Below are 14,841 nucleotides of genomic sequence, written 5' to 3'. Positions count from 1 at the left end.
AGAGGGGGAGAGAGGGAGAGGGAGGGAGGGAGAGGGAGAGAGAGAGAATCTCAAGCAGGCACCACACTCAACAAGGAGCCCCATGAGGGGTTCAGTCTCACTACTATGAGATCATGACTTAAGCCGAAATCAAGAGCCAGATACTTAACCAACTGAGCCACTCAGGTGCCCCAGAGAAAGAGGGAATCTTTAAGCAAGCTCTGCACTCAGCGCAGAGGCGAATAAGGGGCTCAGTCAATCCCACGACCCTGGGATCATGACCTGAGCCAAAATCAATAGTCAGTCGCCCCAGCATATAGTTTGTTTAAAGGAAAAAAATAAACTAAATGCTAACCTTTCCCATTCACCAAGTGGGTCATCACCCTTGTAGCTCTGCATATGGGCTTCAAACATTCTAGAACAGAGAAAAATAGGCACATGAGCTATTAGGGATAATTCCTAAAAGCAAAAGATGTATTTTATTTTACATGTATCATTTACAAACCTTAAAATTGATATCTGAAATATCAGTTCAAATGCTATATTAAAAATTAAAAGATTATTCACTTGGAAGTTGTCACAAAACTCAGATCCAGTGTTTTTCCAGAAGAAAGCAAAACCCAAGCCCCTGAAGGTAGCCCTTGTGAAAGAGATGCCTGGGAGAGGGTCCCAGACTCTATCCTTAGGCCCTAAAAGTCTCCTTCTCCTGGCACGGCTGCCTAATGTCACTACCATCATGAAGAACACATAATGGCAATGTTCATAAATCAGCGACTACAGCTCCCAGAGAATTCAGCTTGCTGCTACTTCTGCATCCCAACCACAAGCTTTAAAAAAAAAAACAAAAACAAACAAACAAAAAAAAACAGCTAGGCAAAGCAATGTTCTCTTCTCTAAGGGCACTTCGGTGCTAGGGGGTAAACAAATAAACACCTAAAATAAAGCCAGGTGACATTAAGCACTTAGGAACAAAATAAAACAAAACAGGACAAGAGGGAAGAGTGTGGTAAGAGTTAGAATATTTAGACTGGTCAGGGAAGGCTATTCTCCCTGAGAGAATGACACTAGATCAGACAGCCAGAGAGCCAGCCAAGCAGCTATTTAAGAGTGCTGAGCTGGAAGGGTGGGGGTGACAAAATGTAATTTACATTTTAAAATGTCCATTCTGCCCCTCCAGGCCAAGGAGGGGTGGAATGGGAACAGAAGTGGGAAACCAGTTAGGGAGCTACTACAGTCCCAGTGGGTGGTGAGCTGGACCAGGGTGGGAACAGTACAGTGTGGGATTTGGGGTGTTTTGGAGACAGAAACAATGAGACTTGCTGGGTGTGAGAGAGAGTCAAGCTAAGAAAGATCCCTGGTTTTCTACTGGAGAAATTACATGATTTTTTGAAAAAAGGATTTGTAAGCAATACTCTCTTCTAGCTATCATCTCAGTATACCAATGCAATCAATGTTTCTTAGGACTCAACATCTAGAAGCCACAAAAGAAAAGCTAGATAAAGCAAACTATATATAAATAAAAAAACTCCTACCTACATGTCAAATAAAACATCAAACAGAATCAAAAGAAAAATGATAAACTGGGGTAACAAAACAAAGCTTCTAGAAACCAGGGGGGAGGGGGGAACAATAAAAATAAATAAATAAAACACATCCCACAGGAAAATACTCAACCTCCCTCATAAAAGAAATTCACCTCACTCGGATCCAAATTTCTCACCTACCAGATTGGCAAAACTAAAAAAATGTGCAACAGTGAATAGATGAAGCAAGGGGGCTTGCTTGCAGGTGGGAGTGCTCTTCATCCCTGCCAAGGGAACTGGTAATATCTGCCAAAATTACAGACGGATTTACTTTTGATCTGGCAAATCCACTAACTGGGAATCTAGGAGACAGATACATCTGTGTATGTGCAAAATGCCACACGTACAAGATTTTTCACTGCAGCACTATTTAGTAAAAGACTGTCAACAAATCAAGTCTCCATCAATGAGGGACTTTTTAGGTCAATTATGGTAGATTAAATATGCACTTGTAAAACAGGCTGAGAAAGAGCTCTCTATATACTGATAGAGATCTCCAAGGATATTGTTAAAAAAAAAAAAAAAGGAGTGTATACATGGTCTGCTACATTTTATGTGAAATCAAGACTGGAAATGTACATGCATATACATACACACCCACCCACATACACATATGCATATACAGATATACTAATGTAATATTATAATTTAAATGTATCTGCACCAAGAAACATTTGAAAAATAGGAAAATGGTTACATATGGGGGTGGGAGAGTAGACGGGTATAACACATCTCAATGAATACTTTTCTAAATCTTTTTTTGTCTTGTTTTGTTTATTTGTTTATTTTGAGAAAGAGACAGCTCAAGTGGGGAAGGGGCAGAGAGAGAGGAAGACAGAGAATCCCAAGCAGGCTCTGCACTGTCAGTGCCGAGCCCGACGCGGGGCTCAAACCCATGAAACCTTGATATGAAGACTTGAGCCTTGGTCAAGAGCCGGATGCTTAACCGACTGAGCCACCCAGGCGCCCCTATAAAGGTATTTTTGTTCCCTGAGGGAGACAGGCTTCTCTTCTTTGCACTTGTTGTTCCCTTTGCCTAGAATGTTCTTCCCTTCAGTTTCACATACCTCCTTTTTATCATTAAGATACACCAAGAATCGGGCTTAACCAACTGGCCCACCCAGGTGCCCTGCTAAATATTTTTAAAAAAATAAATGTATTGCTTATTTTTAAAAATTAAAAATTACTTCTAAGTTTTAATCTCCTTCTCACGCCTCCTAGGTGAGCACATTTCTCCCAAAATATATGTTAATAATAGCCTGCTCCAAACAAACATTTCACATTCCAATACCAACCACATTTCCCTAGTAAAATGACCTAAAATACACTGTAAATTAATACTAAAAACATCCAGTTTGCTGGAGCAAATTGGTCTTTGCAAAGCCAAAATAAGGTCAGAAATACCCGATTTCCCTTTTAAAATGGGGAAAACAAGCTTCTAGAAGTGAAAGAGCTTGCTGGCTAGGTTGAAGGCTGAAGAAAACGTCTTAAAGTAGATTTCTGTCCTGGTTTTACTTAATGGTCTGGGCCTTCTGATCCCCAAGAGTAAATTATCCTAGGGCTGATAAAACTAACCAGTTTTACTTCCTGTCACATAGGACTTGACTGTTTTAAAATGCTTTTGAAACAATGTAGATAAATCACCTAAAGTCATAAAGCAAAGGTGGGGGGATTAAAAAAAAAGGGTTAGCTGTTTGACATAAATGACAACAAGCACAGCTTTTTTTTTTTTAAGTTCACGTTATTCAAAGACTTTTTTCAAACTGATTGTGGGATTATGGGTAAGAGTTATTTTAAGTTCTTCCCCTGCTGTAGAATGTTTTAAATTAGGTGGCTTTGAAAGCTCATGAAACCTACACGCAAGCTTTAGGGTTTTCGTTGGGTCAGACTTTTTTCTCCCACCGCGGCCATCTGCCCAGAGCGGTCCCCGAGAACTCCGAGAACAGTCACCGAGAACTCCGAGGGTCTCCCGAGCTGGCCAAATCCCCCCTAAAGTGCCGCCGTGGCCGCAGTTCGGAGGACAGGGACCGGGCTCTCAGCAGGCACCTCCAGCTACACCCCCCGGGGTCCTTTCCACGACCACGAGTGGCCCACAGCCTAGCTGGGTGGGAGTGAGGGCGGGGAGGTGACAAACTACAGCCCAGGAAAGGGGCGGGAGGGGCAAAAGGAGGCAGGACTGCGGTCTCCGGGCCGAGGACCTGCAGACACCGAATCCTAGGTTCCGCAGCCTCCTCCTTGGCCCGCAGCCGGGGACTGCGCCCCAACCTCGCTCCCATGCCACCAGACCGACACTTACTGAAAAACATTTTCCGGGCTATCCATGTCTAGAGGACGCGGACCAGCAGCAGCACAGCCGCTCTCCCAGCGAGGAACCGCCGACGATTTGAATCTCCCGCGCAGCCGCACTCGGAGCGACAAGCGTTTGCAAGGCGTCTGGCCATTGGCCTAGGCTGCAGAAGGATGGCCAATCGCCGGGGCCGTTGCCGGGAGACCTTTGTCCCTCCTCCCTTCCGCACGCCGCCTGTTCCTTCCACTTCCCCCCTCTTCCGGGTTGAACCGAAACCTCCGAGCCCGCTGAGTGCGGGTTGAGTTTTGTGGTGCCGCGCAGCCCTAGGATTTTGGCTTAGTAACTGCAATGTGAGGGCGCGTCGGTAGGCACTTCAGGGCTGTTTTTATATGTGGCATATGAAGGTGATGGGTTAGTACCCTTGCAGTCCTCTGGGTTTGATTTAACTGATCTGAAAAGCAATATGGTGTGCCCCCAGAGCGTGGGAGGGCTAGGTTCTGCGGGCTGTACCTACATCCAAATGGTAATTATAATAAGAACGGAAGAGTTTGGATAGATTATAGAACGCCAACCAGGAAACTTTCAACATCTGTGGAAGTAGGAGCTCCGGAGACTCAAGTTCTGGGGAATTATAAATGAAGAGACCTCTTTGTAAAGGAGTCCAGTTGTCTAAGAAGAAATACGTAATACGCTGATGCATATTACTTCCCATTCTACCTCTCCAGGTTGTTTCAAAAGCCACTTGACAATGCAAGTAAAATATAGAGAGCTATTGTTGTGATTACCTTCCTTTCACAGAAGCTCTGCGGGTGTTTGTTCTCTGAGGGCCCTTAAGTTAAATACCTTTAAGAAAACATAGCAGCTTTTGGAAATCCTGATGCTTTCACCGTCCAGAATTCCTTCCATGGTTTTGACCAACTTGAGTGTGCACAAGAATCCGATTTGTGGCGCTTAAAACGCAGAGGGTGCTCACTCTAGGGTCTTTAGACCAATGTTAGGTTCTGCTAACCGTCACAGGAATTAACAGATGTTGCACTCATTCAGCTTTTCAATTGGCGTCTGATAGTGGCTCAGTCATCAATTAGGAAATGTTGATTGAGCAGCCATCATATACCAGGTGCCATTGGATTTATACCCAATTGCAACCTTGCCTAACTCCAACAGATCCTTAAGAAAACTTGTGGCTTTGTCTGGGAGATGAAGATGCAGTCATATAAAACCATTTAAAGGTGGCATACACATGTATTAAGTGCCATATTAGTGTTCAGATTATCTGCTAGGGGATCCAGAGGAGAGAGGGGAAATGGACCTGTCTCATAAAACTTCATAGGGAAGGTGGAGCTTGAATTGGGCCTTGAAACGGGGTGGATCTCTCCTTTGCTATTGTAGCATTTTTAAAATAAGTGGCTTTGGAAGTTTCTCATGACATCTGCACACAAGGTTTAAGGGTTTTGTTGGGTTAGACTTTTGCCTTCCACAGTGGCAATCTGCTCAGAGCGATTCTATTACAAAGAATAAACGAGCTCTGAGGGCCTCACAAATTGCCCAAATCCCCATAAACTGCCACATTAGCCATAGCCCAGCCAAGGAGGGCTGGGGTGTCCGTGGACAGCACAGGCTACATGGTCAGGGGTCTTTTCCTCCACTCAGGTGTGGCCTACGGCCTGGTTGGGGTGGGGTGAAGGTGAGGTGGGGACAAACTCCAAGGCCAAGGAAAGGGGCAGGAGGGGCAAAAGGGGGCAGGACTGGGGGAGATCCTGGAGGAGGTCATTCTCGGTGGAGACCAGGGTTACTGAAAGATCACCCTTGAAGACTCCTATTTAAGAGTAGTGAAGATTCTTTTTGAAAGACTAGTTTGATACTTTGATATTAAATTTTGAGTGCTAGATTAAGGAGTTTGTAATTGATCATGATAGTAATTGGGCCTTTTGGGAGCAGCAAGTCTGGTTATGTGTAAAGTACACACAACTTTCTCTTTCTTTAAAACTTTCCTAATAATTTCAACATTAAATTGCTAATATGTAAGTTGACTAATAGATTCTCTAAATGTTTAAGAAGGCCACTAGGTAAAGTATTTGTATTTGGGTTTTCAGTGACTTGTTATTTCAATATCATAATCCCCAAGCTTACTGGAGGAGGGATGCTGGGCCACATCAGGGGATGAGCTCCAACCCCAACTTTCTCAACGAGCAGCAAATGGGCAAATGACTCACATTCTTAATCTGGCTCTCGGTTTCCTGATCTGTAAAATGAAAAAAGAAATCTGCCTCCTTGTCTTCGTGTTTCTCTGGCTTCTGCTATCCTATAACCTCATAAGGTTTTCCACTTAATTCCTGAACTCTTGGGTTGGCACATTATATCAAAGTTAGTGCTCTGTTTAGAAAAGAAAAATGATTATTTTTCTCTAGGTTTTGCCTCTGACATATGAACATGTCACAGATACACATATATCTTTCTTCCTCTGGGAATCTAGAGCAACGTAGAGTAGTGTATTAGATGTGTTGCTGAAACATCATATAAGATTGGAGATTTATAATTAGAATAGTTACAGCAAACTCCTGTGTGTTTTAAGAGACTGTGGAATATTAAGAATAAAGTTGATACCTAGGAAGAGAGCTGTAGAACCCTTTCTTGGAAAATGTTTTTTTTCTGAGAGTAGGTTGTGACTTCAGAAGATGCCTCTGTGGTCAAATATGTATATATTTCTCATGTATATTTGGTCTTCTGCAGTGTCTAGCTTTCAGTTCACAAAACCTTTGTGATTTCCTTGAGACAATGAGGAAAATAGTAAGGGTGTCTTTTGTTCTGTTAATGAGGTGGCTTTTGGAAAGCACCTAAGGATGGGAGCTGGTTTCCACCATCAACTATGTGATTGGAGGGTTTGAACTTTCAGTCCATCCCACCATCACCCATCAGCCCCAACCTCAGGAGAGGGGAGGGGCTGAAGGTTAAAATCAGCCAATGGCTAAAGACTTAGTCAATCATGACTGTGTAATGAAGCTTCCATATAAATCCAAGAGGGCAGCTTTTGGTCTTTTTTTTTTTTTTCCAGAGAGTGTCCACACTTCAGGAACCAGACTGCTTCCATGTGCAGCCAAATAGCACCAAGCTCCATGAGGACAGAAGCTCCTTTGTTTGGGACCTTGCCCTCTGTATCCCTTCGTCCAGCCGTTGGTTCAGATTCTTTATCATAACCTTCAGTAAAGTGGTAAACGTGAGTAAGAGTTTCCCTGAGTTCTGTGAGCTGCTCTAGCAAATTAATCAAACCCAAGGAGGAGGTGGTTGGAACCTCCAGTCTGTAGCTGGTTAGTTAGAAGCACAGGTAACAACCTAGGGCTTGTGACTGGTATCTGAAGTGGGTGTGGGAAACAGTCTTGTAAGACTGAAACTTTAGCCTGTGGAATCTCATGTCACATCTGGGTAGATAGTGTTAAGAATTAAGTTGACTTTTCTGATACCCTGCTGGTATCTGGAAATTGTTTGGTGTTGTGGTGGAAGAGGGGGGAGAGGATCCCCCCCTTGCCATGTTGGAATTGGATCCAGAAACCTTAAAAGACTATAAGACTACCTTTACTTCTGATGCCAGCCTCAAGTGCCAGAGGTTCTCAGCCACCCACACTTCTGACTGATTGGCTACAAAGTCAGGGGTTCCCATAACCTTGATAATTCACTAGAATGACAGAACTCAGGAAACTTACAATTACAGTTTTATTATGATTTTTCTGAGAGAGAGAGAGAGAGAGAGAGAGAGAGAGAGCTGGGGAAGGTCAGAGAGAGAGAGAGAGAGGGAAAGACAGAATCCAAAGCAGATTCCAGGCTCTGAGCTGTCAGCACAGAGCCTGATGCGGGGCTCGAACTTGTGAACCATGAGATCATGACCTGAGCCGAAGTCGGACACTTGATTGACTGAGCCACCCAGTTTGCCTCAGTCAGGGGCACCCAGGCATCCCTACGGTTTTATTATAAAATACATACGGGGTGAGGTCTGGGAAAGTCCTGGACATGGCCCTTCCATGCCCTCTCTCCCCAGAGTCAGGTACATTATTTTTGTGGCACAGCAATGTGCTAACCGACGAGGAATCTCCACGGAGCTTCAGTGTTCTGGGTTTTGCCTGGAGTTTCATTATGTAAGAATGATTGATTAAATCGCTGGCCGCATGGGTGAAGTCCATCTCCCAATCACCCTCCTCTCTCCTGAGGTCGGGAGGACTGGCTTCATAACCTGTGACTCAAAGCCCCAAATTTCTAATCAATTGGTGTATCTTTCTGCTGACCAGCCCCCATCCTGAAGCTATCCAGAGACCCATCAAGGGTCACCTCATTAACATAACGAAGATTCCTGTCACTTAGGAGTTTCAAACGTTTCTGAGGATCTGCCAGGAACCCAGGTTGAGACCAGACAAATTTTTTATTATACCATGGGGTGATCTGCATCTTTGAGCATAAGCTCAGAATTTCATTAGCATCAATAGCCTCTGTTATTTTATAACATCTGCACTTTCGGGAAAGCAATTCTGTCCTCTCATGAAATTGGTAACCAGTTGGTATTCTTGCTCAGACTGGGTTTGCTTCCGTCCCTTCAAAGAGCTGGACACTTCCCAAGCTAGAGAAAAGAGCTAAATCAAGGCTCAGACTCGGTGACTTCAAAGCATCCGTTTCAGAGACAGGCCTGACAGATGTGTACGCAGCTGAGCACTGACACAATTCTTGTCCGTGTGTCGCCGTCTGAATTGGGTCCCATAGCTTGTCCTTTCGGAGACAAAGGAACGGCATGAGGAAACGGAAGTGATACCATGAGTTACTTGTCACCTGGTTTACCAGATGCCCCATTTTCACACGTATGTGGTGTTAAAATGAAGACAGTTTAGACCATCCGGCCTTTATTTAACACTTCATAAAGCAGCCGGTCTCCATTCTCAAGAGTGCAGAGCATGGTGAGGCATGTGAGAAAGTGGCAAGTTTTTATACAAAATGAACAATGAAGAGAAACCTTTTTTAAAGGGGAAAAGAGGGGTGCCTGGGTGGTTCAGTCGGTTAAGCGTCCGACTCTTGATTTCTGCTCAGATCATGATCTCGCAGTTGGTGAGTCTGAGCCCCCACATTGGGCTCTGTGCTGATAGTGCAGAGCCTGCTTGGGATTTCCTCTTTCCCTCTTCTCTGCCCCTCCCCTGCTCGTGCTCATGCTCTCTCTCTCTCTCTCTCTTTCTCTCTCTCTGAAAAATAAACCTAAAAAAAAAAGGGAAAAGGAAAACATTGGAGTTACTTAGGGATCAGGGATTGGTCTCCTGGATGGTGCAGCTTCTGGGCAGATAGAATCCTTATAAGAACATGAGACTTTCTTTTTTCTGTTTTTTTTTTAAGTTTATTCATTTTTTGAGAGTGAGAGAGACAGAACGTGAGGGGGAAGGGGCAGAGAGAGAGGGAGTCACAGAATCCGAGGCAGGCTCCAGGCTCTGAGTTGTCAGCACAGAGCCTAATGTGGGGCTTGAACCCACGAGCCATGAGATCATGACCTGAGCTGAAGTCGGACGCTTAACCCACTGAGCCACCCAGGCCTGTCCCAGAACATGAGACTTTGAATGTTAGGTTTGGGTTTGTGGATGTAATCTCCCTGAATTAATAATGCCTGGGCTAAGGAGGAAGGTAATGTTACCAGACACACGTCAACCTTAAGAGGCTACTCAGCCTTTGCAGCATTTACCTAAGTTGTATTTCTATCATATAAGGCTTTCTGTCTGGCCTGCTACTTTTGCGGTCACTGTCCCTACAGTCACCCTCATACTGTCATCTTGTATCCTTGTATCTTTGCAGTCCCTTTGCCTTTGCATGTTGATGCACTACATCACTAACCCCTGTGTTGTTCAAGGCTCAACTGTCGTTCTTTTGCCTTTATTGGGCTATCTTCCTAGTGGGCTGTACAGTCAAAGTAATGAATGTAAGGTTAACTGAAATAATTTTTCTCCTGTGGTTATGCCACAATGGAATGGAATTGCATACGTTTGTTTCAGTTTGCTTTTGATTTTTAGCGACTTTTTTTTTCCTGTTAGATTTAGTGTTTTCTTTTAATGGTTATTTATTTATTTTGAGAGAGAAAGAGTATGTGAGTGGAGGATGGGCAGAGAGAGAGAGGGAGAGAGAGACTCCAAGCAGGCTCCACGCTGTCAGTGCAGAGCCCGAGGCGGGACTCTATCTCACCAACCATGAGATGGTGACCTGAGCTGAAATCAAGAGTCGGACACTTAACTGACTGAGCCACCCAGGCGCCCCTAGATTTAATGTTTTAAAGTTATGTAAATATTTACCAAATTCCAAAGTCGACATTATAAAACAAGGTGTATTCAGAGAAGTTTACTTTCCATCTCTATTCCCTCCCACCTCCTATAGGCAACATCTACAACATGTTATTAGCTTTTGGTGTATCCTTATTTCTTTTGGAAAATATAAATGTACAATATACACATTCCTCCTATTATACAAACGATGGCAGACTTTACATATTGTTCCTCACTTGCTTTTTAATCCGTAGTACCTCTGGCAATCCCTTGCATGGCAACACACAGAGAAAATCCTCAGTGTGGGGAATCCATGGACTTCACATAGGGCAGCTCTCTCTGCCTTGGACCAGGACTTTGTCTCTTGGAGGAGGGATATGAAAAATCCAGCTGGCCTCGGGGCGCCTGGGTGGCTCAGTCAGTTAGGCATCCGACTTCCGCTCGGGTCATGATCTCGCGGTTTGTGAGTTCGAGCCCCGCATCAGGCTCTGTGCTGACAGGGGCAGAGCCTGGAGCTATTCTGTGTCTCTCTGTCTCTCTCTGCTCTCCCTCCCTTGCTCATGCTCTGTCTCTCTCTCTCTCAAAAATAAATAAACGTTGAAAAAAATTTTTTTTAAATCCAGCTGGCGTCAAAACTGGCTGGTCTTGCTCTGGGGAGCCAGGGAAAGGCACCATGACAGTTCACAGCCTGATTGCTTCCAAAAGTGAGGATCCATGGGAGTCAAGCCCAGAGTCCCTGATGTCAGACTGCCTGCCATGGGTGTTCCCAGCATGTGCCACGGTGCTCGGCAAGGTGGTGGAGCCTACAGTAAGCCCATCGAGTCTGTTTGCAGACTTTATCCTGGGGAAAAAGGAGGCAGGCTCATCAGAGGTGAGTCTGTAATGAAGCCATGGGTCTTTAGAAGGGAGGGCACTCCTGAGGACAGTGTGGTGGTGATTTTTGGAATCTGTCTCTTCCCTACTCCTGGACACATGTCTAGCTCCTGAGGCAAGACAGGCAGGAAGTATAAGCTGCCAGTTTCCCCATTGCAGGCTATGCTTGAGGGCCCTGTTCACGAAGTGATGACATAAAGGGAAGCCATGTCACCTGGGCCCCTTCTCCACACACCACCCTGGGGCTCCATGTCGGGTCAGAGAGTGCCCCATGGAGGAGGTGGCACAGCTGCTCCTGGTCACATGGGAGAGATTCCTCAATGCTCCCAGAAACCTTGGCAAGATAAGAGGGAGGGGCCATGGTTCTGCATAGGCAGGGGAGGCAAGGGCCAGGTAAATCTGAGCTATTACCATTACTGGATTTCCCAAAGTCGTCAGACCGGGGAGTACTGGGCAGCATGGGGGACACTGTAAATCAGTTTCCCAAGTTGCCTCATTTCCCTCCTCAAACCTTAGCAAAGTGGCCAGACTCCTCCATTAGAAGCCATGCCCTGCAATGTCCTCATCTAAAAAGAGAGGACTGTCTGGACAAGATCCAGGGTGCCCCCCGTGCTGACACTTTGTGGTTCCATGATTTCTGCAAAACAAACTGAAGTCCCCTGAGAACAGTCTGTGCCTCACCACAGAACCCTGAGCCCTGGATCATAAAGTTCTTGCCCTAGGTGTCCATGAAAGTGGCATCCAGAAAATTCATCGAGGCCCTGGGGTGAGTCCTGTTGGCGTAATGTGATATAGGGTATATCTAAGAGCCCTGGGTCCTCTGCCTCAGAGAGCAGCATGCCCTTGGGCCAGTCAGCTAACATGACAGTCCCTCCTCTGCAGAAGGAGCTAGAGGAGACATGGCCGTGTCAAGATCCAAGGAGCCACCGCATGTGGGAATGCTCTTTACATGTTCTAGCCGAGGGCCCACCTCTCAAACAAGAGCCAAGGGTCTGGGGGCAGCACAGAGTACGCCCAGCAGCAGTGTATGGCCTCCCTCTTGCGTGGAGGGTCTAGGGCTATAGGGTAGCCCCCGGAAACAACCCCAGATGCCATCCCCAGTCCACTGTGGACCAGTGCATCTTTCTGCGAGGACCGTGCCGCTGGCTCCCTTCATTTCCCTTGAGGCCCAGCTGTGGGGACCCTGGCTCTTGCCCCAGCCTTCTGCTGCCTGATAAAGGACTCAGACCTGCCCTGCCTGAGGAGTGGGCTACTGTGCAGGGGGAGGCGGGGGGTGGGGAAGAGGAAGAAGGAGAAGAGATGCTGGTGGACTTGGAGTAGCCGGTCCCAGCTGTTTCTGATACCAGCCACGCTCCTGCCCTTCCCCAGTTAGGGTGTCCAAGCCTTCCTTAAATTTTGTGAACCGATGCACTTCCATTTCGCCGAAGAGAGTTCAAATTGAGTTTTATTATTGATAACTGAGAAAGTCCTGGTTCTTTTAGACAGTCCGAGGGGACCCCATTTTTTTTTTCATCCTGATGTGCTCTTTAATCCCCATTCCCTATTCCCTTATCCCTCCACCCACCTCCCCTCTGGAAACCATCAGTTTGTTCTCTATAGTTAAGAGTCTGTTTTTTGATTTCTCGCTCTCTCTCTCTCTTTTTCCTTTGATCATTTGTTTTGTTTCTTAAATTGCACATGAGTGAGATCATACATGACTCTGACTTATTTTGCTTAGTATCATACTTTAGGGGGACAACATTTTATGTCTTCTCCGTCCCTCCCTCCTTTCCCTCCTCTCTCTCTCTCTCTCTCTTTGTGTGTGTGTGTGTGTGTGTATAGTACCTACATATATGCATATGTGTGTTTATATAATATATACACAGTTTTTTCCCTGACATTTAGAGAAAGCTGCCCTTTTACCTCTAAATACTTCAATTTGCATTCCTTTTTTTCAAGTTTATTTATTTTGAGAGAGAGTGTGCAAGCATGGAAGGGGGAGAGAGAGAGAGGGAGAGAGAGAATCCCAAGCAGGCTCCACACCATCAGTGCAGAGCCTAACACAGAGCTCAAAAACGCACAAACTGTGAGATCATGACCTGAGCTGAAATCAAGAGTCAGATGCTTAACCAACCGAGCCACCCAGGGGCCCCCAATGTGCATGCTTAGAAACAAGAACATTCACTTATATATCTACAGTACAATTAGCAAAACCAGGAAATTAACAATGATACAATAATATTATTTCATCCATCTTGTTTAATTTTTCCCAATTGTCCTAACCACATAACGGTCTGCTGTGCAGCAAGGCTGTGAACCACCGGCTTAAGCCAATGGCTTCACATTAGAATCACCTTTGGGGCAGGGGTTTAAAAATACAGACGCCTAGGCTCTACCTCTAGAAATTGGATTTATTTATTTATTTAGTGCGTCTGTACTACTGAGCAATTTTTAAAAACCCAAGGTTACTCTAATGTGCAGCCAATGTGAAAAACAGTTATTTGAACTGATAGTGGTCATTTCCTTCCATTGCTTTATCATATTTTTAGTGATTGGTTTTGGATGGGGACGCAGGGTTGAATAGTGTTCCTCAAAAGTTCGTGTCCACCAGGAACCTCAGAATGTGACCTTATATGGAAATAGGGTCTTTGCAGATGTAGTCAAGTTAAGATGAGGTCATACTGGATCAGGGTCGGTCCTAACTGATGTCCTCAATAAGGAGAGGGAGATTTGAAGACTCAGGGAAGAAGGTCATGTGACTGTGGAGGCAGCTATAAGCCAAGGTGCACCAAGGACTGTCAGGAGCCACCAGAATCTAGCAAGAGGCAAGGAAGGATTCTTTCTTGGAGTCTTCAGAAGGAACAGGGCACATTGCTGACACCTTGATTTCCAACTGCTGGCTTCCAGGACCATGAAAGAATAAGAAAAAATATCTGTTGTTTTCGGCCACCCAGTTCATGGTAATTTGCTAAGGCAGCCATGGGAAACAATACAGCGGGCATAGGGCCCAGGTAAGACCAGGAGGCCTAAGGGCAATTCTACCGGGTCATTTCTTTGACAACCTTCCCTGCCAAATTCCTTCCCAGATTCAGTTTCCTTGAAAGATTCCTTAGGGCTGGTTGCCAAGTGCTGTTGATTCTCCCCACTTTGGGCACCTGAGAGGGTAACTCTTTTCTGTTCCCTGGAGCAGGTGTGCCGTGTGAACAGATTGGTGCTCATCACTTTGGGGCGCCTTATCAAGCCCATGGGCAATTTGACCTACTCTCGTACTCTGATGCCATGCTAGCGATTCTTCAGATGGGGGTTGCTTGGTCCAACAGGCCCCAGAGTGATAGGTGACTTGCTGGGAACCCCAAAAATCCATCCAGAAGTCTTAACAGGGGTATAGGTCAGACTCTTGCCACAAGAGGCTAAAGGCTAGAGTTTCCCGAGTTTTAATTGGCCTTTATTGCTCAAAACACTTCTGTTTTATCTTTTACTGATAGAACTTGGAGAGCCATTGCCTTTTCCAACTCTGAACATCCCTGGATTTGTGGACTCTCTATTCCGTTTCATCACTGCTTGCAAACTGCTCAGTTCTTTCTAAGTTCATCTCTTTCTTATTATAGCTAGTCAAACACAGCCAACAGCAGCCAGCAAGCAATGCTAACATTGTCTTTTTAGCATCTTCTCCTCTGGGAGCAATGAGGTCGTTGGCTATATTGTCTGTTGGGCACAGTTTTATCAAACGTTTGCCACTTTGTGTGTGACATGAACTTCCTTCTGTTCAGCTTTGGTTAACAGCATCCTCACTGCCCCTCCCAGTCCCTAAGTCAGTGTGTGTGTGTGTGTGTGTGCGTGTGTGTGTGCATGCGTGTGTGTATGTGTG

General features: G+C 45.4%; 2 protein-coding genes across 3 annotated transcripts in view; one reads left to right on the top strand and one right to left on the bottom strand.

Annotated features, from left to right (window-relative positions):
- BUB1 (BUB1 mitotic checkpoint serine/threonine kinase) overlaps positions 1-3,974 on the bottom strand; it is a 46,438-nt gene extending 42,464 nt beyond the window's left edge. Inside the window, exons 1-2 of the mRNA XM_049652164.1 lie at positions 3,859-3,974; positions 335-394 (exon numbers count right to left, since the gene is read on the bottom strand). Of these exons, the coding sequence (XP_049508121.1) occupies positions 335-394; positions 3,859-3,884 (86 nt within the window). The 5' untranslated portion in view covers positions 3,885-3,974. The remainder of the gene's footprint in view (positions 1-334; positions 395-3,858) is intronic.
- A 58-nt stretch (positions 3,975-4,032) lies between these two features.
- Positions 4,033-14,841, top strand: part of ACOXL (acyl-CoA oxidase like) — an 83,541-nt gene continuing 72,732 nt past the window's right edge. The window contains exons 1-2 of one of the 2 annotated variants that reach the window (XM_049652174.1): positions 4,033-4,213; positions 6,902-7,063. The gene's annotated coding sequence lies outside the window, so the exon portion shown is untranslated. Of the gene's footprint in view, positions 4,575-6,901; positions 7,064-14,841 lie in introns of both variants that reach the window. The other variant, XM_049652173.1, reaches the window with a different exon arrangement.

This window comes from Panthera uncia (genome assembly GCF_023721935.1).
Source record: "Panthera uncia isolate 11264 chromosome A3 unlocalized genomic scaffold, Puncia_PCG_1.0 HiC_scaffold_12, whole genome shotgun sequence".
Lineage (NCBI taxonomy): Eukaryota > Metazoa > Chordata > Mammalia > Carnivora > Felidae > Panthera > Panthera uncia.
Note: the sequence above shows the minus strand (reverse complement) of the source record. Positions and strands in the feature narration are given on the sequence as shown.